This window comes from Moschus berezovskii, chromosome 21 (genome assembly GCF_049115385.1).
Source record: "Moschus berezovskii isolate FMDL1 chromosome 21, NW_MosBer_1.0, whole genome shotgun sequence".
In the NCBI taxonomy this organism is placed as follows: Eukaryota; Metazoa; Chordata; class Mammalia; order Artiodactyla; family Moschidae; genus Moschus; species Moschus berezovskii.
In genome coordinates, this window is record NC_142480.1 from 45318251 (window position 1) to 45340824 (window position 22574).

The following is a 22574-nucleotide window of genomic DNA, read 5'->3' on the forward strand; positions in this document are numbered from 1 at the left end:
ACCGACTTCATGGACATGAGTTTGAGCAAGTTCTGGGAGTTGGTGAAGGACAGGGAAGCTTGGTGTGCTGGGGTCGCAAAGAGTCGGACACGACTGAGCAACTGAACTGAACTGAACTTGGTCATCCCAGATGGGATCTGTTGAAGGTGCAGAAAGAGGAGCTTCTTTCTTTTAGGTGGAGACTGGAGGAGAAATATGCTTCTTTCAGTGTTAGGTGCTGCTAAAAGTGGTTTCTAGGTCTTGGGGGCCGTAGGGACCTTTGGGGGTTTCCCTGGTGGCTCAGATGGTAAAGAATCTGCCTGCAATGTGGGAGACCTGGGTTCTATCCCTGGATTGGGAAGATCCCCTGGAGGAGGGCATGACAATCCACTCCAGTATTCTTGCCTGGAGAATTCCCATGGACGGTGGAGCCTGGCGGGCTACAGTCCATGGAGTCACAAAGAGTCAGACATGACTGAGTAACTAATTCAGGGACCTTTGGAGGCCAGCTTCCAGCTCAGATGCTGGCCTGTTGGGTGCAGCTCTGACTCGAAGGTCAATGGGATGCTTCAGATCGCTGGCTAGGCCTCCATGCACATGGGTGCTCTGGCCTCCATCCAGAAGGGTGCCCTGTAGCTGACATGGTAAGAATTACGGAGGGAGTTGTTCTCCTCCTGGGGTGAGTTCCCCTGGATACAGAGAGCTTCCTTTAAGGCTCCTTGGAGACAGTTGCTCTTAATATAGTTGACAGTGGGCTAAGTGCTGTATGGAGGCAGCACCATATTTAATAAATTACCTAGTAACCCCTGGGCTCCTAGAGTGCCGGATTGTACCCAGAGAGAAAATCCAGTGGGGTTGAGAAGAAACAGATGCGCCACCCACAGACCCATTCCTCCTATTACAGATTCTGTGTCCTGTTACCTTTCTCTCCCCTTAAGCATATTACTGTTCCTGGGGTTTTAAGGGAAGAATGCTGCAGTGGTTTGCCATTCCCTTCTCCAGTGGACCACTTGGACGGCAAGGAGATCAAACCAGTCAATCCCAAAGGAAATCAATCCTGAATATTCATTGGAAGGACGGATGCTGAAGCTTATGCTCCAATACTTTGGCCGCCTGATAGGAAGAGCCGACTCATTAGGAAAGATCCTGATACTGGGAAAGATTGAAGGCAGGAGGAGAAGGGGACGACGGAGGACGAATTGGTTGGATGGCATCACTGACTTAATGGACATGAGTTTCAGCAGGCTCCGGGAGATGGTGAAGGACAGGGAAGCATGGTGTGCTGCAGCCGGACACAACTGAGCCACTGAACAACAAGGCGTATTACGCGGCTTCTGCATTGCAGACAGATTCTTTACTACCTGAGCCACCAGGGAAGCCTGTATTATGGGGGCATCCGTTTTTAAAAACAGAAACCTACCAAAAATGCCCCTGAGGGCGGTGATATTGCCCAGAAGCATAGAGAGGCGATTCCTCTGTCCCATCCAGGGCAGTCCTATGGCCAGATACATCCGGTCCCACGCCCTGCAGATAGTCCTGTATGGCTCTGCTCTCCGGACCTGGGGACATCCCCACGCCGCCCAGCTTCGCAGGCCCATTTTCTCTGCGGCTCCAGTCCTCCCGGGTCTCCACGCAACAATGAAGCGTGGGCGGCCCCAGCGGCCTCATTTGCATATCTCCGCGGCTTGGCCAATGGGCTGCGCAGGGGCTTTGGAACGCAGTGTTGCCATCGGCGTGCGCGCGTGTGTGCGCGTGTGACAGCGGCTGTGGCCGTGGCCGTGGCCGTGGGAGGCCGGCCCGGCGGAGCCCAGCCTCGCGGGGACCGGCCCCGGCGCCCGCTCCCCCAGCGCATCGCGGCCGCGTGGCCCCGCCGAGTCCAGGGACCAGCAGCCCCGGCCGCCGCGCCGTCGCGATGTCTGTGGCGGGGCTGAAAAAGCAGTTCCACAAAGCCAGCCAGGTAGGGATGCACGGAGGAGGGAGGGAGGAGGGCTAGGGGAGCCGCGGTCCCCTCGAGGCTCCGGGGCCTCTGAGGCTCCGGCGCCCTTAGGGGCCTCTTTTAGGGCTCGATTTCTTCCCGCCTAAGCGGGCGCGGGGGTGGAGTGAGGGGCCGCCGGCTCTCCTCCGCTTCTTGGCGCCTCCTTCTTGCCATCTCCCGGGCCCCTGCTCCATCCCTAGCCACTGAAATTCCGAGAGGTTCTCCGGAGGGGAGACCAGAGGTGGCGGGCCGCAGGGGCTCGGGCGAGCAGAGACTGGGCGTCCCGAGGCCTGGAGGCTCTGCTCCGTGCCTCTATTCCCGGACCCGCGCCGGGAGGAGGACCATAGAGAATGCAGGGCCCGCAGGGCCTCCCTCGAGCCCCCCACCTTTTGGTTGGGAGACTCCCCGGGGCACGTCCTGCCATCCCTGGGCAGCCGCGCTGGCGTCGGCGGATCCGGGGATGCTGTGTACTTGGCACTCCCGGCCTGGAGATGGACCCCGCCTGCCTGCCTGCCCGCAGCTCCGGGCTGGGCTGTCTACAGCCGTCCTTCTTCCCGCCTAGTCTTCCCGGTGTCGGCCCGGGCCTGGGCACCAGGCTCCTGTTCTCTAAGAGCTGCCAGTTTTGTCGGAAGACACTGAGACAGACACGTAAACATATAGTGTTGGACACACCTCCACGCACAGTGGATGGCAGATAATAAGACAGGGGCATCAGGGAGAACTTCCCGGAGGAAGAGTCGCTGTCATTTGAAAATTAAATATAAGAAGGAATTGTGGTGGAGGGTGTGGGTGGAAAGGATAGGTGTTCTGAGCAGAGGAAACAGGAAGACAGGCAAGCTGGCATGTGATTGGTGTGTGCCTGTGTGTGTCTGGATATCTGTTGACAAGCAAATTTGTTTTCTACGATTTCAGCCTCCCAGCCATGGCAGAACTTACATTGTAAAATCAACCCTACACCGGCACTGCTGGGTCTGTTGGACAGATTTCATTCAGAATTCACATTTCTGATGAGGTCTTAGCTTGCCTCTTTCACACATTGGTCCCTGAAAAGCAGCTGGAATTAGAGGATGCTTTTCTGTCTGTCTCATGTTGAAAAGTGCTGCCTGTTCTCTCACTCACGTCCCTTCCATGAATAAACTGGGTGGTGTGCAGTTTCCAGCTGGGGATGCTGGGAGATTGGTGGTACTATTGGGGTAATGAGGAGTACTGGATGAGGGGCCAATTAGGTGACCAGGGAGATGGTGGGGTCACTGCAAGTTGGCCCTGGGCAGTTTGAAAAATCCGTGAGATACTCAGATGACTCTGGCCTGGGGGCCAGTGGGTGAGATCCAGATTGGAGCTACAGACTTGGGGGGATTTCCAGCCTCAGTGGAGATTTAAAAATATAAGTGCAAATGGAAGTCAAAAAATGCACGGTGAGTTATACTCATAGACTGTAGGGAGCACCCACATTTAAGGACAATGTTTAGGCCGGGACCACTCAGTAAATATTTATTGGATAAGTGAAAGCGTAGGGGTGGAGAAGCACAAGAAGGGAAGAACTAGTAGAATGGAGGAGAGAGGAGTATCATGGAAAGTAACAAGAGGGTGCATTTAAAGATGGGAGCAGGGACTTCCTTGGTGGTATAAGGGTTATGACTGCACTTCAAGAATAGGGCGTGTGGGTTTGATCCCTGGTAGGGGAACTAAGATCCCACATGTGATGCAGCCAGAAAGTAAAAATAAAATCAAATCAAAGGTGGGAGCAGTTAGCGAGTCTGCCGTGAGCTCAGTACTGAAGGGTGGGCAGCCCAGAGGCCTACCGCCTCTGTGGTCAGGGCAGTGTCAGCTTAATCACTAGCTAGCTAGGCTTGCTACAGGAGCTTTCTTAACTCAGTCACTCAGTCATGTCTGCCTCTTTGCGACCCCATGGGCTGCAGCTTGCTTGGCTTCCCTGTCCTTCACCACCTCCCAGGGTTTGCTCAAATTCACATCCATTGAGTTGGTGATGCCATCCAACCATCTCATCCTCTGCAGGGTACTAACCTCTTTTGAAAGATATTCTTTTATTGAGAGTGGACTTCATGGGAGCAAACCTTAGAGATGAAAAGGACACAGCCCTAAGAGGACTGAAATTGGTTTCTGACCACTAACCGGAATGAATGGTTGAAATCCCAGGAAGTTATTGACATTGGTAAATAATATGCTAAAGATGAGATCGTTTAGTTTAACTACTCATCACCAGTCCATTAAAAAAGGAAGTGAGCAGAGGGTCTAATTTAGTCTTTTTGCATGAACCAAAATCTTTTGTGACTTTATCTGAAAAGAAAGACATCACAGATTCTCTCTGGGCTTCACAAATCACATTTTGTGGTCCAAGTGCCTAATAGATACGTTTTTATCTGTTCTGAAAGGCTTTCTAAGAAATCTTGCAGTGGGACAGATTTGGTGGAGAAATTAGACCAGGCTTAATATAATAAGAGGGAGCATGATCATAAAAAGTGCCAGATGTTCTTCCCAGGCAACATTTTAACAGCAGGTTTTAATTCACATAGAACTTTCCCAGGGCTGGGGAAAGGGAGGCTGGAATGATGTCAATGGTTTAATAATTCCCAGGGATCCAGGCCTGGCTGTGCCACTGACCAGATCTATGACCTGGGAAACATGATTTAACCCATCTGTATAGTGAATGAGAGGATTTAGAAGCTGTATGCCTGCATGCTCAGTCATGTCTGACTCTTTGCAACCCCTTGGACTGTAGCCCCCCAGGCTGCTCTGTCCATGGGGTTTCCTAGGCAAGAATACTGGAGTGGGTTGCCATTTCCTCCTCCAGGGATCTTCCTGACCCAGGGATGCAACCCAGGTCTCCTGCATTGGGAGACTGATTCTTTACTGCTGAGACACAAGGGAAGCCCTTAGAAGCTATGTTCCTGTTCTAAAATTTCTTGTGTTGATTGTTCAGTTCAGTTCAGTTCAGTCACTCAGTCGTGTCTGACTCTCCACGACCCCACAAATCACAGCACGCCAGGCCTCCTTGTCCATCACCAACTCCCGGAGTTCACTCTAACTCATGTCCATCGAGTCGGTGATGCCATCCAGCCATCTCATTCTCTGTCGTCCCTGTCTCCTCCCGCCCCCAATCTCTCCCAGCATCAGAGTCTTTTCCAGTGAGTCAACTCGATCGTACAACTCTGTAAATATGCTAAAAAAAAAACCCCATTGAATTATAGACTTTAAGTTGTGAATTGTATGGTATATAAATTATATCTCAAGAAAGTATATCTCTATCTTTATATCTAATATATCTCAGTTCTGAAATTGTTAAGTAATTCGCTGAAAGTATTTCAGAGAAAGATAAAGATTATAAAGTGGACCTTTTATAAATAAGGGAACCAGACCTTGACAAATTGAGATGATTTTTCTCAATGATAGAAAAGGCAAAATAACTTATAGCTTCCTGGTTAAGTGCTCTGGCTTTCTTGATACCTTACCTATCCCTGCAGGGAATAAAAAGTCCCCTTTACAGAGAATGAAGAACTCTAAATCCCAGGGATTATGCATCATTTTGGCAGCACATGGAGACTAAAAGGAAAGAGGAAGAAATCAACTAAAATGAGAAGTGTACATGTTGAGCTAATAACAAAATTTAATTAATCCTCTCCTTCAACATTTGGGATTATTACCCAAGTGTCCCAATGCTATGCTATGCTAAGTCACTTCAGTCGTGTCTGACTCTGTGCGACCCCATAGACGGCAGCCCACCAGGCTCCCCCGTCCCTGGGATTCTCCAGGCAAAAGTACTGGAGTGGGCTGCCATTTCCTTCTCCAATGCATGAAAGTGAAAAGTGAAAGTGAAGTTGCTCAGTCGCGTCAGACTCTTAGCGACCCCATGGACTGCAGCCTACCAGGCTCCTCCGCCCATGGGATTTTCCAGGCAAGAGTACTGGAGTGGGTTGCCATTGCCTTCTCCGTCCCAAGATCATAATTAAATACTTTTTTCTCTTGAAAAGGTTTTTTTAGTAGAGAGGTTTACTCTTCTACTGGTAGGGATGCAGTTTGAGTTATTAGAGATAAATACAAATAGGTTGGGCTTCCCCGGTGGCTCAGATGATAAAGAATCTGCCTGCAGTGCAGGAGACCTGGGTTTGATTCCTGGGTGGGGAAGATTCCCTGGAGAAGGGAATGGCAACCCACTCTAGTATTCTTGCCTGGAGAATTACATGGACAGAGGAGCCTTGTGGGCTACAGTTCATGGGGTCGCAAAGAGTCAGACTGAGTGACTAACACACAGGAATAGCTTAGAAAGGTCATTGTGGTTTCTTGTTAAGTGGTGTGCCTGACCAATAAAAATGTAACTCATAATAATTATATGTCGTCACTCATTGATTTGTATTAATTATGTTCACTTTATAGTAATTTACTTGACAGCATTTTATTTTGGTTGCAGGATGTTTAGGCCACATCTTTGATTACTGTGACATGGACACTGTTCTAATAGCTGTATTTGTAACCTTTCTGCACTTCTAGGAGCCTGGTTCCCCATCCCATGAAAGCCTGATTTTATTCTTTCCTCTTGTTCTTCTTGCCTCAAACTAACCAACTAGTGAGGACACAAGAGGGGTGATGACCCTTCATGTTAAATTTCCTTGTTTTTACCCTTACCTAGCAGTGTTCTGTCACGTGACCCAGAAACACAATAGGGTGTGGGGAGCTCCTAACAAAGCTTTTTTTTTTTGGCAACTTCCCCCTCTTTCCCTTTTGATGCCTGAATCAGAAAAATGATGAGTGGTCCTAAGGGGCCAAGACATTCTCTCTGTAATGACTAAGTGCACAGGCTGGCCGTTTATGGGTAAACACTATAGAGAAGGATATTCTTTGTAAATTATGAGAATCTCTAGGGAGGTGGTGAATGTGGTGAATGTCTCTTGTTTCATTTTCTCATTAGAGAGAAAGATAAAAATGCACTTTGCAAAGTCCATAATGATTCTTTGCTTTTTATGTAGGTGCATCAGAAAATGTGTTAACCTGAAACTTGCTTGCTCCTTTCCACATAGACTGCTTGATAAATTAATCCTTGGGTCTATGTGTTAACCATATATTTTTAACTTGGGATGCTAGAGTAGATGCTGAAACTAAATTGGTTTTAATTTTTTAATCTCTGAAGAACACAGTATAATTCAAGTGTTTCTTACCATGCCTTTTCTCTAAAGTAAGTGTAATTTAGGCTATCTCTTAGAATTTGATTAAAAATTCATTTAAAAGCAGGGATTTTTTTTTTGTGTGTGTGTGTATGGATATACTGTTTGTTTCAGATTAATTTTTCAACTTTATTAAAAAAATGACTATATATTTCCCAAAATTAAGTGGAGGGGGTGTATCTTATGTATTCGGAGGTTGCTGTTGGCATACTTTACCCAGAAAATGAAACTGCCAATAAACAGAACCGATACACGACTTTATTTGACTAAATAATAGGTGAATGTATTCTGGAGATTCTACATCAGCCAAGTGAGGATAGCTAGATTTTGGTCTCCTGTGTTGCAGGAAGATTCTTTACCAACTGAGCTATAAGGGAAGCCCTTACTTTTCACCAGAAACCTGGGAAAGTGTTAAATTGGGGGAAGGAATCTGGAGGAATCCAGTTGGTATTGGGAAGACATTGCTGCAATTGTAACTATTTGAGTTCTTCTGTGAGATGCCTTTATCATGAGCTCTTCCCTTGCAATTCCCAGGCTCATCCCCACTTGTTTTCACCACATCACCAGCAGCAGTGACCTTCCTGAGCCCAGTGGCCTTCCTTCTGACTTTGTCATTCATTGGGTGGTAGTGTCTTTCCCACTGGCATTTGGCTAAGTCTTTCTCAAGCACTGACATCACTAAGTGCTTTGCCAGATCAAATCATCCATCAGTGGTAGAAGCTGCTATTTCAGGCCTGATAGCGTGGGTACTCCCTTCCAAAGAAACTGATATCTGAGTCGTACGTCCTTATCGGGGACCAGCCTCGATATGGCCCAGGGTATCCTCGGGATGAACGGCGTCGGCGTCAGCGAGAGAGAGAGAGAGAGAGAGAGAGAGAGAGAGAGGGAGAGAGAGACAGGGGCTGATGATTCCTTGGTTTACGCAGGAAACCAATAAAACCCCAGCATGGGGTTTGCTCTGTTTACGTAGGCCGCAGGCGCCCTCTCGAATCACTGGAGGCACCCCACCAGGGCACCCCCTCGAGTGGGTCTTAGAAGCCCAGGCAGATAAGTAAACGCAGGGGCCCAGCGCTCCAAGGATCTCAACCAGAAAAAGGAGAATAGAGAAAAGGACGGAAAAAGAGAAAGAACGACACGGGGAGACCAAGCTTCAGTGAGCAAGGCCCAAAACTTTATTTTCCAGTGCTGCTTTTATACCCTAAGTTGTGCATATAAAAAATAGAGAAAGGGAGGTATAGAGTCACGCCAAAATCACGCGGGGTCAGCAGTCTTGACCCTTATCAGGATCAGGGCTTATTTTTGTATGTCTCATGATATACAAAAGTTTTAGGTGGTTTACATCATCTTCTGGCCAGGAGGCCTGCTAACAGTTTATGGCCCTCTCTCCTAATAAAGGTTAGTTAGCTAGAAAAAGTTATATTCTTTTAAGGTGATTTTCCTAAAGTCAGGTGCTAGACACATGACAAAGTTACATTCCTATAAGGCAAGGGTGTAGTGAGCTACAAGAAAGGAATTTATTAACTTAGATCTGATGTGGTTAAATCAAAGGCTACTACTTATTTTCTCTATATGTGATTAATATATTTCCAAGGATACAATAGATAGAAAATATGGAAACTTTGCAGCAAGCATTGATTCAACAATGAAATCTTTTTTAGTACTATTCTAATGATTTTAACTTCTTCAACAAATTCCTGTATTTTAGAATATTAGGCTTTCTGTCCTTGAGTGGCTGGGAGGCTGTAAACAGTCACATTCATAGTTGTAAGAGCCCGGACAAACTTGTCATGCAAGTTAGAAAGCTATCGGAGGGGCTTGGATTGGAACACTCCTATTAAGCCGAGGAGTACTTTTAAACTACAGCTCTGAATTAATGTTTTCAGAGAAAGGTGGTTGGGGGGAAGCCCCCGTAAGTGTCAGAGGACTTGGTAAGAGGCGTAAGATAGTAAGGCAGTCACACTCCGGTTTTCTTTGGGGGTAGATGCTCAGGTAAGTCCAGGGGGTTCCTGGAGTCCTGATTAGCCTTTGCCTGTCAGGCCTCTTCCCTAATTGACCTTTGCCACGGGTAGGATTTCCCTCACTGGCTCCCGGCACGTCCTCATCTGAATATGTGTTCCTGCTTGCTCTTGGGCAGAGACTGCCTTGTCTGGGTGTTGTGACCTCCAAGTTGCTGAGTCTGAGAGTCACTTCCCCAGCTGGCACTCCGCAGCTTTTGACCCAGTGTACCGTTCTCTACTTACAACCCTTCTACACTTGTGTGGTTTTTCTCTGGCTTCAATGGCTGTTCCTTCAGATCTCCTTTAATGGCTCCTTCTTGTCCCTTTGAACCCTAAATCCTGGAGTGCCCCAGGGCTCTGGATTAAAATAGCTCCTCTTTCTCAGCCTCGAACTCTGCCAGGGTGTTTTATCCAGCCTCATGGATTTATAAACGATCTATACATTGATGACTCTCTAAATTATGGTTCTGGCCTAGACACTCCTCCTGATCACACGCCCATAACAGACTTCTAAGTCTAACTGCCTGCAGCACCTCACTTCTTGGATATTTGAAAGGCTGTCAGACTTAAGTTGTTCAAACCTGAACTCTTAATTTTCTCTACCCCAACCTGTTTTTCTGCTGGTGGTTCCTATTTAAGTCAGTGTACCAACATGTGTTCAACTGCTCAAGCAAAATAAGACAAAAATAAGATTCATCTTTGATTGCTTTCTTCCTCTCATCCCTAATTCATCAGAAAGTGCTAATAACTCTTGGTTTTATTTTCAAAATACATCCCTCTTCCATTATCTCTTTCTGGCTCTGCTTCTACTATCCTTGTCCTGACTGTCACCTCTTGCCCACATGGTTGCTGGAGCCTCCTCACCAATTTCGAGAACTTTGGAACCTAGCAGATTCCTACCAGGTACAATGCATTGACCCACAGTGACCTGTGGGTGACCTGAATGACCTGAATGCTCTTCTGAAAATGTATCTCAGACCATGTCATTCTGTGAATGTAATGTAGGCTGCTTACAAGTCTTCAGTGCTTCAGTGGCGCCCAGCTGTGTTTAGAATAAAACCCAAACTTCCTCCTCTGGCCTGTGAAGCCTCACATAACCTGGCCTCTCCCTTCCTTCTCCTGCTGCCATTGAGCCACACCGGCCTCTCTTTGCTCCTTTAATGTGCTAAGGTCTTCTTTTCTTTGGGCCTTGGCCAGAGCTGTTCCCTCAGCCTAGCATGCCTTTCCTCTAGATCTTTGCAAAGTGTTTCCTTATTGTCATTTAGATCAAGCACAGATTAAAGGCCACTTTGTAAGAAATGTCTTCCTGACCATGCAATTCAAATGGCATATGCCCTCTCTATCACGTTGCGTAACTTCTAAAAAATATTTTAAAAATAATTTATTTATTTAGTTTTGGCTGTCCTGGGTCTTTGTTCCTGTGCATGGGCTTTTCTCTAGTTGAGGCGGGCTGGGGCTACTCTCTAGCTGCGATGCATGAGCTTCTCACTGAGATGGCTTCTCTCGTGGACCACGGGCTCTAGGGCGCTCAGGCTTCAGTAGTTGCAGCTCCCAGGCTCTAGAGCACAGGCTCAATAGTTGTGGCACAAGGGCTTAGTTGCTCCGAGGCATGTGGGATCCTCCTAGATTAGGGATAGAATCCGTGTCTCCTGCATTGGTAGGAGGATTCTTTACCACTGAGCCACCAGGGAAGCCCATGTTACTTAACTTAAAAAAAAAAAAAAAAAGCTGTATCATAAATATTTTGATGACTATATTCAGCACAGATGGTTTCCTTTCTAATCCCATGTATTTTTATTTTAAAAATATATTTAAACTTGGGGGATAATTGCTTTACAGTATTATGTTGGTTTCTGTATGATGTGAATCAGCTAATGGTTTGTCATGGATCTTTGTTTCTATACGAAATATTGGTCTTTATTTTTTGCACTGTGTCTAATTTCAGTGTCAGTTAATATTGCTTTACTAAAATGAATTGGGAAGTGCTCACTCTTCTGTTTTCTGGAAGAAATTACACAAAACTTATGTTAATTTTTTTTTAGATATTTAGTAGAATTTTCCAGTAAAATCATTTGGGCTTGGCGATTTCTCATTTGAGAATTTCATTAGTTTGTGATTTTTTAAGGAATCAATCCATTTCATTTAGGGTTATCAGATTTATGTGTGGAGAATTATATGTAGTATTCTTCTGTTAATCATTATCAGTCCCCTTATTATATGTGTATAGAGTTGATTTTTGAGACTGGTAATTCCATACCTTCTCCCTTTTCCTCTATCAGTCTTACTAGAGGTTTGTCAGTTATATTGATCTTTTCAGAGAACCAGTTTGTTATTTCATTTTCTCCGTTGTTTCGCTTTTCCAATTTCATTGATTTCTGCTCTTGTTTTATTATTTCCTTCCTTTTACTTGCTTGGATTTATTTTGTTCTTTTTATGGATTCTTATGGAGAAGGCAATGGCAAGGCACTCCAGTACTCTTGCCTGGAAAATCCCATGGATGGAGGAGCCTGGTAGCCTGCAGTCCGTGGGGTCGCTAAGGGTCGGACACGACTGAGCGACTTCACTTTCACTTTTCACTTTCACACATTGGAGAAGGAAATGGCAACCCAATCCAGTGTTCTTGCCTGGAGAATCCCAGGGATGGGGGAGCCTGGTAGGCTTCCGTCTATGGGGTCACACAGAGTCGGACACGACTGGAGTGACTTAGCAGCATAGATTCTTAAGGGAAGCAGATTATTGATTGGAGACCTTTTTCCTAACATATGCAGTGAGTGCTATGTATTTTCCTCTCAGCACTGCTTTAGTTGCATTTCACTAATTTTGATGTATTTTATTCATTTGATGTATGAGAATATATATATGTATATGTGTGTGTGTTGTATCTTCTTGTTGGATTGATCCTTTTATCATTCTGTTATGCCTTTATCTCTTGTTACAGTCTCTGCTTTAAATCTATTTTGGAGTCCCTTTTCTTTTTTTGTGTGTTTGCGTTTATTGTAGATTTTGTTATCCTGAGGTCTGTATATGTGATGTGAAAATCACCCAGTTGTGTCTGACTCTTTGTGACCCCATGGGTTATACAGTCCATGGAATGTAGTCCATGGAATTCTCCAGGCCAGAATACTGGACTGGGTAGCCATTCCCTTCTCCAGGGGATCTTCCCAACCCAGGATCGAACCCAGGTCTCCCACATTGCAGGCGGATTCTTTACCAGCTGAGATTTATATATAACAGCATATATATACATGATTAAGTTGATAACCTCTTAAGCTTGAATGCATTTTAACAATCTTGCATTTCTACTCCCCCTCACTTCACATTTATATCTTTTTAACATTTACCTACTTATTGTGGATATTTTGTCGTTGTTCAGTTGTGTCCAACTCTTTGCAACCCATGGACTACAGCACACCAGTTTCCCTTGTCCTACACTATCTCCTGGAGCTTGCTCAAACTCATGTCCATTGAGTTGGCTCTTTGCATCAGGTGGCCAAAGTATTGGAGCTTCAGCTTCAGCATCAGTCCTTTCAATGAATTTTCAGGGTTGATTTCCTTTAGGATGGACTGGTTTGATCTCCTTGCAGTCCAAAGGACTCTCTCAAGAGTCTTCTCCAGCACCACAGTTCAAAAGCATCAATTCTTCAGCACTCAGCCTTCTTTATGGTCCAACTCTCACATATGTACATGACTACTGGAAAAACCATAGCTTTGACTATATGGACCTTCGTTGGCAATATGATATCTTTGCTTTTTAATACACTGTCTAGGTTCATCATAGCTTTTCTTCCAAGGAGCAAGTGTCTTTTAATTTCATGGCAGAAGTCACCATTTGTAGTGATTTTGGGGCCTAAGAAAATAAAGTCTGTCACTGTTTCCATTACTCCTTGGGTAGAATCTCTGCAATTGTAATTATCCTCCCGTTTGTGGATGTCTAGCTGAGGGTATGATCTTGACTACACTGTGTCTCTGCCCCTCCTACTTCTTCCACTGTGGTTCCTTCTTTACATCTTTTGTTGTGAAAAACTTTTTTTTTGCTAGTCTTTGGGTCATTCTCATCTATAGTTGCTCTGTAAATAGTTGTAATTTTGGTGTACCCATGGTAGGTGGGCTCAGGGTCATCCTACACCACCATCTTGGCCATACCCTCATGATGGCAGTATTTTTTAAATAGAACCTCGGGCCTTTCAGTATTATTTTATGAGAATCTAGATCTTATTTAAATTTTCTGTTTGTATTGGCTTTCTTTTCCTCTGCTCTGGCAGGGGAAGGTGGTGGCATTGCCTTGTTACTTCCAAGTGGGGGTTAGTGTCCAGGCTTCTCACTTAGACTACTGACATTTGGGGTTCGTGCCTCCTTACTGCTGTGTGGGAGTGGACATTCTGGTACCTCACTAAGCTTCTGCTGATACCCCTCTGGTTGAGATGGATAGACGTGCCTTGTTGCTGGTTCCCACGTGGCTTCAACTCACACCCGTGGGAGGGGTGGCCTCATTACTCCTGGGTGGTGGTAGAAGTCCTGACTTCCTACAAGGCCTCCTCTGGCCTCCTCACCCAGAAGAAGGGTGAGTGGGCTCCTTAGTACTGCTGTGGAAGTGGAGGTCCAGGCTCCCCGACATGGTCTCAGCTGACACTGAAGGGGTGGGAGGAGCCGGGTGGAGCTTGCTATCGCCTGGTAGGGACTCCCTACTTGGCTTTCTCTGGCACCACCTGGGGGGTGCCGGGTCATCTTGTAATAATGTGGCAAAGATGCAAGTTCCTGCATTCCACTCATCCTTTACTAGTGTCATTGGGGATGGGGTCACAGTTCTTTCTGTGATGTTTGGAGTAAAGCTGGAGTAGAGTGTGTGCATGCTCAGTCGCTCAGTTGTGTCCAACTCTTTGCGCCTTTTTGGACTGTAGCCCGCCAGGCTCCTCTGTCCTTGGGATTTCCCAGGCAAGAATACTGGAGTGGGTTTTCATTTCTTTCTCCAGAGCATCTTCCCGACCCAGGGATCAAATCTGTGTCTCCTGTATTGCAGGAGGATTCTTTAACTGCTGAGCCATCGGGGATGTGGGTATTATCTAGTAATTTCTAATAGTTTAGATATTGTCTAATAATTCTATGTTGCTAGACTGCCCCTTGCCGGGTCCCTTGACTAGAGAGAGCAGGCCTTTATTGAGTTTATTTGTCTGTTTTCCTGCGTCTGTTGGTATTTCTAGACTGCCGCTTCTTCAGCTTCAAGTCTTGGATTATGAAAGAAAATGGAAGCTCACTACTGTGTCATTTATTGGGCCCTGAGGTGCCTACTCAGTGTATCTCCTTTTCTCCACCTGCTTGGGCCTTCCTGGGTTTGTGTTATATATAATGCCAAGGATTTTGGTTGTAATTAATGGGAGGAATAGAGAAGGTGTATCTATTCCATCTTCCCTGAAGCAGAAGTCCTATGAGTTACCCAAATCAAATCCCTTCTTAGAGGGTCTGACTGTCTGGTCATTTCTTGCCCAGTTTGTCCCTTGTGGAATCCTAAGTCTTTTGAACACTACTGGAACCATCCGCTAATATTGAATGAATATTTCAGCAGTTTTTGAGGATTGGAACCTGGATAACCTGCTTCTGTTGAACTCCAACCTATTGTTTGCCTCGATGCTCTTAATTTGGGAGGGAGGTGGGAGGAATGCTCAAAATCCAGATTTTTAAAAAATGGAATTTCCTAGTTTTGAAATATTGGCAATTCATTTACATTTTAAAAGAGCTGTGTGGGCCCAGAAGAAGCATGTGTGGTGAATTAACATGGTGCACCGCCAAACGGCCAACTAGCTCACATGGTTTATCTGCGGGTTAACTTCTCCTCAAGTGTGAATAGTAGAAGGACAATTCCTGGTCACTTGTGGTGTGGCCAGGAACTTGCTTAGGAGATGAATATGGTCTCTGTAGAGACAGCTCTTGGCTTTTTGTTCTGGACGTTTCCTGGAAACCTTGTTGGAAGGCAGACTGGATGGAACCAAGCTGAGTGTTTGCCCATGTGCTATTGTGTTAGACTTTTTGATGGAACTTGGCTGGCTTGATGTGGGAACTGTGGAACGATCGGGCGTGAGGGCAGAGAGCTGTGGAGTCCTGATACGAATTCATCAGTGCTGAGCAGACAGAGCAGCAGAAGGCAGGCTGTGAAGTGAGTGGGCAGCCTCACGTGACTGTGAGAACGTAGACAAGAAAAGAGAGGGAGCGAGCGCTTTGCTTTTAGTGACCTACTTGGGACTGATCTGAGAAGAGGATGTGAGAATAGATGGTTTTTACAATAGTCTAAGGCAGATAGGACCCCTTCCCCGATGTTCTCATTGAACCTTGGCATCTCATAAGTCAAACTTATGTATCTTAAGAAAGATTTTGATTAATTTTATGTATTGGGTGGAAGCCAAAAAGTTCATTTGAGTTTTTCTGTATGCTGTCCCTGAACAAAGTTTTTGGCCAACCCAATAACTTGTTAAATTTGTTTAACAAAATTAACCAATATCCTTGAATTTTATTTATCTTGGATCCCTGCTATTCAAATTGACATCTTAGATCAAGCACTTTTTCCAAGAAAAGACAGAGTTTTCATCTAAACCTTGCGGTCACATCTCTTCAAGGGCTGAGTTCTCAGTATGATGCAGTGATATTCAGGATTAGGTGCAGTGTTGGCAGTTAGCATGTAATGTAGAAATTTCAGAGTGAAACAACCTATACAATGCCCTAATTTGGCCATAAATAGCAAAGACTTGGGGCTTCCCTGGTGGCTCAGCAGTAAAGAATCTGCTTGCAATGCAGGAGACCCGGGTTCGATCCGTGGGTTGGGAAGATCCCCTGGAAAAGGAAATGACAACACACTCCAGTATTCTTGCCTAGAGAACCCCATGGACAGAGGAGCCTGGTGGGCTACAGTCCACGGGGTCGCACAGAGTCAGACCCGACTAAATTAGAGACTGAGCAGCAGCAGCAGGGACGACTTAGACAGTTGGAAGCTCAAAGCCAATAATTCACTTTTACTTCTCTTGGTTTTCAGCAGTGGATTTCTTTCCTGGGAAATAGTGGATGGAGGCTCAGATTTATTTTGAAGGAGTAGAAGTGGGTATGGTGCTTCCCTGGTGGCACAGATAGTAAAGGATTTGCCTGCAGTGCAGGAGTTGCAGGAGGCACAGGAGATGCAGGTTCGATCCCTCAGTGGGGAAGATCTCCTGGAGGAGGATATAGCAATCCACTGCAGTATTCTTTTTTTACATATATCTTTGAAAAGTGTCCAGAGAAGGCAATGGCAACCCACTCCAGTACTCTTGCCTGGAAAATCCCACGGACGGAGGAGCTTGGTAGGCTGCAGTCCATGGGGTCGCGAAGAGTTGGACACGACTGAAGCGACTTAGCAGCAGTAGCAGTTGAAAAGTGTATGTTTATTTATTTATTTATTTCTAATTGAAGGGTAATTGCTTTACACTATTGCATTGGTTTCTACCATACATCAACATGAATCAGCCATAGGTATACATATAGCCTCCATTCTATTTTTTAAAATTAATTTATTTATTTTCAGTATTCTTGCCTGAAAAATTCCATGGACAGAGGAGCCTGGTGGACTGCAATCCAGGGGTTTGCAAAGAGGCAGACGCGAGTGAGCATGCACACACAGAATGCACATTTGTGGCAAAATTCTGATGTGGAAGCCAGCATGGATCCTCCAAACCAAACTGCCTGTCACTGCGTTTTGGGTGTAATGATTTGTATATCGATAAATTTTGGCTTCAATCTGTCACTACTCAGTTCCTCCCTGAATTTCAGCCTGGCATCTATGGTTCTTTTCAAATCTATTTGCAAGCGATGTGCAAAGTCCTTGAATATGGTTGAACCTCCAGAGAGGACAATCTTCTTTTAGAGAAGACGTCTGACATCAGTAGGACAATTGTCAATGCCTTCATCTACAACTTATGAGACAGGCTGAGTAAAGCCTGAATTAGCACACTCTAGATGAAAAGAAAGTTCAGGTCCTAAGACTCCCTCAGTAACCAGCACCTGGACGTCTCTGGTGGTCCAGTGGTTAAGAATCTGCCTACCAATGAAGGGGACATGGGTTTGATCCCTGGTCCGGGAAGATTCCGTAAACTGTGGGTCAGCTAAGCCTGAGTGCCACAGTTACTTGAGCCCGTGCTCTGCAACAAGAGAAGACACCATAATGAGAAGCCTGCATACCACACCTAGAGAGTAGCCCCTGCTCTCTGAAACTAGAGAAAAAAACCTGTTCAGCAATGAAGACCCAGTATAGCCAATAAATAAATAAAATACAAATTTAAAAATTGCTATATAATCAGATATCCAAAATGTTAAACAAAACAAAAGCAACACCAATGGAAAATTCTTCCTTTGAGATAGCATTGATTCTTGTATACTGTTTAATCCACTTTGATCCATCTGTTCATACTTATTAAGTTCTTTTACTAAATCTAGCAGGCGTAGCTATAGTGTTCTTTGAAGTTTCCCAGGATTGCTCTGAGGGATTCCTCTGTCTCCATCTCCCAGCAATTGCTGAATAACATATGTTCTATTTCATCCTGTGTTTGGAATGTGTGCTTAATATAGCTGACAATCACATGCCCTTCAGTCACAGGGATGACCTGAGTGATACTGATTCCACTGTCTTGTGTTGTACCAATAGACAGACCGTTCTCCTGCTTGTCTTGAAGTCTCGTATGCAGCTTAGGCGAGAATGGCCTGCCCAGAAATGTACAAGCCTAGAACATTATTTCAGTAGTGTATTCCCTGTTGTCTGGAGTATTCAGTGGAGATTCAATCCAAAAAATGGTCTTCAGGTTCTGCTCTTAAAGATCATTGATCCATAAAGCTTTCCATCAAGTACCAGTCTTCAACTATGCCATGGCAGATTGGCCACTTTTTTAATATTTATTTTTATGTATTTATTTACTTGGCCATACCAGGTCTTAGTTGTGGCACTTGAGATCTTTAGTTGTGGCCTGTGGGATTTTTTTTAGTTGCTGCTTGTGGGATCTAGTTCCCTGACCAGGGATCGAACTTGAGCCCCCTGCGTTGGGAGCGCAGAGTCTTAGCCACTGTACCACCAGGGAAGTCCCGATTGGCCGCCTTTTTAAAAAATTCTTTTACATATGAAGGTTTTCCTGTTGCTTCATCAGCAACAAAGAAGTCTGGGCCACCAACACATTTCATCCGCTGCCTTTGATATGCTCATCCATTTTTGCTGACTTCTTAATAGCAATGCCCTGTACCACAGTCTACTACGCAAGCGGGCAGCCACCCACATCTTCCTTGTCACCTGCTGCTGCCACTGCCACTGTCTGTTTGGTGCTGGTCGGGGCCAGGACTGGGCATGGGGAGATAGAAGCTGTCTGACCATCCATAGCTGGCCACTATCTTTGTCATGGAGTAAGGGTTAGAGGCTTCCCTGGTGGCTCAGAGGGTAAAGCGTCTGCCTGCAATGCGGGAGACCCGGGTTTGATCCCTGAGTTGGAAAGATCCCCTGGAGAAGGAAATGGCAACCCACTCCAGTACTCTTGCCTGGAAAATCCAATGGACAGAGGAACCTGGTAGGCTACAGTCCATGGGGTGGCAAAGAGTTGGACACTGAGCGACTTCACTCACTCACTTACTAAGGGTTAGAGACAGGAAGCAGAAGTGGAGGCAGACTTGGTCACTGGTTACCTCTTATACAACCAGGCAGGCAGGCTCTCATGGAAGTCTTTAGAAATGCCTATTGAGACTGAATGACTGTTGATGCTTGCATTCTTTTCTCATGAATTCAGGCTCACAACTCTTATAGAAAATGGAGACTCCCAAGTGGTACAGTGGTAAAGGATCCACCTGCCAATGCAGGAGATGCAAGTTAGACCCCTGAGTCTGGAAGATCCTCTGGAGGAGGAAATAGCAACCCACTCCAGTATTCTTGCCTGGGAAATCCCATGGACAGAGGAGCCTGGCGGGTTACAGTCCATGGGGTCACAAAGAGTTGGACATGACTGAGTGACTGAGCACAGTCTCCCAATAGGTGAATAACTGGGGTGTTGCACCAAATTAAAATATTCTGTTTTTGTATTTTATGTTCGTCTCTGGCATCTACCTTATTTTGAGCTTTGACTTCCATAAATTAGGAATCTGAACTTCTTCTCATCCAGGAGATGTTGTGTTCATATCTAGGAACAATGTTTTGCGGTCAATCAACTCATCATTCCGTGAGTATAATAATAATGCTAATTAGCTTTTTTTTTTTTTTTGTAGAGGTGCTGAGTACTGTGCAAAGTAGTTTTAGAGGCAGCATCTCATTTCATATCCTTGATAACCTCTATCAAGAAGGTACTAGCCTATAATGGAAAAGAATCTAAAAAAAATGCACCTATATATATATACACACACACACTCACACACATATGTCTGAATACCTTTGCTGTACACCTGAAGCTAACACAACTTTGTAAATGAGCTATATTTCAATTAAAATGATTATAAAAAAGAAGATACTCATCGTATCCCTCCTTTTACAAGGGAGGGAATTAGGCTTGGCAAGGTTAAGTGAAACTTGTTCAAGGTCTTACAGCTGGCAAGTGGTCTTGTAAGGACTCAAGGACAGGCCTCTGTGATTCCAAGACAAATCCAGTCCAGTATTTGTCACCAGTGCATGAGATAAATCTGTTCATACCCTCCACTCTCTTCCTGAGGATTTTCAATCTTTGCATAAATTCAGGGTATCTTTATCGTTCATTTGAACCATGTCACTTGTTTCAGTTCAGTTCAGTTGCTCAGTCGTGTCCGACTCTCTGCGACCCCATGAATCACAGCACGCCAGGCCTCCCTGTCCATCACCAACTCCCGGAGTTCACTCAAACTCATGTCCACAGAGTCGGTGATGCCATCCAGCCATCTCATTCTCTGTCGTCCCCTTCTCCTCCCGTCCCCAACCTTTCCCAGCATCAGGCTCTTTTCCAGTGAGTCAACTCGTCGCATGAGGTGGCCAAAGTATTGGAGTTTCAGCTTTAGCATCAGTCCCTCCAATGAACACCCAGCCTCTATTAAATAGAAGTTGTCAGTCAGAAGTTGGTAAAATGGTCCATGGGTCAAAGACAGCCCATCGTCTATTTTTTTGTATAACCTGTGAGCTAAGAATGATTTTTACATTTTTAATGACACATGATAATGACATATGATTAAAATTTCAGTGTTTGTAAATAAAGTTTTATTGGCATACACAGCCCAGCTCATTTCCATGCTCATATGTCTCTGGCACAAAGCAGAATCAAATAGTAGTGACAAGGGGCAACATAGAACGCAAAGCCTGAGATATTTATTACTCTCTGGTCCTTTACAGAGAATGTTTGCCAACCTCTGTTCTGAGCTGTACGTCTAGGGAATTTACATATGCTGGTGTGAGCATTCCTGAAGCCCTGGACACAACGCTGAAAACATTTTGTCTGCATCTGCAATTGGCTTGTGTGTTTTTGGAGGCTCTCCAGTCACTTAACAAGTCTGATTCGTCCTGGTGACCTGGGTAGAGTCCTGCGCTGGAATACATTCTTACTTTGTAATTCAGGAGACTTGAGTACCCCAAGGTCACCGACTGTCACACACCTATGGACTCCTCTATCCAGAGTTTACACTGCTGACAAGGAATGACCTAGATGTTTTTACTAGGATGGGATACAGGTTGTTAGATGTTTTGCCATGCGTCTCACTGTGATTCCTCTCCAGGGAAACAGTACCGATTCCCCTCACTGGGTTCCCTCCTCTCCATGATTGCTCCCTTCTTGTTTTAATTATTGCGACTTCATTTTGCCTTCTCCTTTGCTTCATTTTGAAAGAGTCCCAATTGCTTTTCTTGCCAGTTCTCTACTTACTTTTCCCAGGGCTCAAAAATGATTCTTGAGGATGATGTCATTTCCATGTTTATCTTTCCTCTCTAGCATGACATTGATTAAATATGTATATTTTAATTGGTGAGCTGTGTTCTCAGGGTGATCAGTATAAGGACCATGGCCAGTTTCAGCCTCAGTTAACCTGAGTCGATTTGTACAATAGCCATGGAATGTTTTGGCTTCTATTGCAGCAGGAGTGGCTCATATAAGTTGTATAGGCTTTTCAGAAACTGCATAATTTCATGCAGAAATTATGCGAACCAGATGGTACCCTTTCGAGTTGCCAGACACACATATTTTAAAGAAATATGGTGTATCTATTCTCCTTGGTAGATTTAGGTGGAGGTTCTTTGGGAATGGAAATAAGCTGAAATTGCCATAATTGAAAAATTCTTGGAAGCTTGTCATCAAAATAAGGACTGTAATATCAGAAGACTGGCATAGATTGTTAAAGAACAAATATTGGATTTATTTAATTTACTTCTCCAAGGACGAAAAGCACTATAGACAGCATGACATGTTCTTTCTTTGATAAGGCTATTGATTTGCTCACTGAGGTCTCTTGAGGGTATTTGGTGCAGTGAGAAAAGGTGGGTGTGAGGCAGAGGAGAACGCAGGGGTCCATAGGAGGAACAGAGAGGGAGGGCCAAGCCATTTAACCAAAAGCTATTGGGATGGGGTCATGTCTCTCTGAGAAGGCAAGACCCAGGACAATTTGCAGGTTAAGGAAGGGGCAGAGCCTTGGGTGAAGGCTCCCCTGGTGGCTCAGAAGGTAAAGAATCTGCCTGCAGTGCAGGAGACCCAGGTTCGATCCCTGGGTCAGAAAGAGCCCCTGGAGAAGGGAATGGCTAACCACTCCAATATTCTTGCCTGGAGAATTCCATGGATGGAGGAGCCTAGCAGTCTACAGTCCATGGAGTCACAAACAGTCAGACACGTCTGAGCGTGCATGCACACAGGGTTAACCACTGTTACCTCCGTTTCTTCGTCCCTTTCTCGACTTTCATCCGGTTTGCTTTTCCAGGGTATTTCCTGCTTCTTGTGTTGGGGGTGAACCTTTCACTAGTCCCCAGTAGTAGCTGACAGCCTAGGCGCAACTTGATGTGTTTGCAAACAGTATCTTTCTTCCTATTTAACTAGAAACACAAGCATCCTTTCATACTGAATGGTCCAGTAACCCTGGGGCACAGCAGTTTTAGATTTCAATCTGCCTCTGCTTTGTGATCTTGGGAGAATCACTTAACCCATCTGGGCCTCCACTTTTATGGAAAATGAAGAGGCTGAACCAGTGTGTCCTTTCCAGGTGAAATCAAGAAGGGGAGTTAAGCCTATTGGACAGTTTGTACCTGTTGTCAGTAGGGGCTTCCCAGGTGGCACAGGGGTAAAGAATTTCCCTGCCGACACAGGAGACGTGAGTTTGATCCCTGGGTCTGGAAGATCTCCTGGAGGAGGAAATGACAACCCATTCCAGTATTCTTGTCTGGGAAATCCCATGGACAGAGGAGCCTGGCAGGCTACAGTCCGTGGTGTCACAAAGAATCGGACTCAGTTAAGCTCAATCTTTTGATGC

General features: G+C 45.3%; 1 protein-coding gene and 1 pseudogene across 2 annotated transcripts in view; one reads left to right on the forward strand and one right to left on the reverse strand.

The window, feature by feature from the left end:
* Nucleotides 1–1748: 1748 nt before the first annotated feature.
* The window catches only part of SH3GL3 (SH3 domain containing GRB2 like 3, endophilin A3), a 109352-nt gene continuing 88526 nt past the window's right edge, over nt 1749–22574 (forward strand). For both annotated transcript variants that reach the window (XM_055417551.2, XM_088829789.1), the window contains exon 1: nt 1749–1936. In XM_055417551.2, coding sequence (XP_055273526.1) covers nt 1892–1936 — 45 coding nt within the window. In that variant the 5' untranslated portion in view covers nt 1749–1891. The remainder of the gene's footprint in view (nt 1937–22574) is intronic.
* Nucleotides 2023–18502, reverse strand: LOC148774550 (actin-related protein 3-like; annotated as a pseudogene).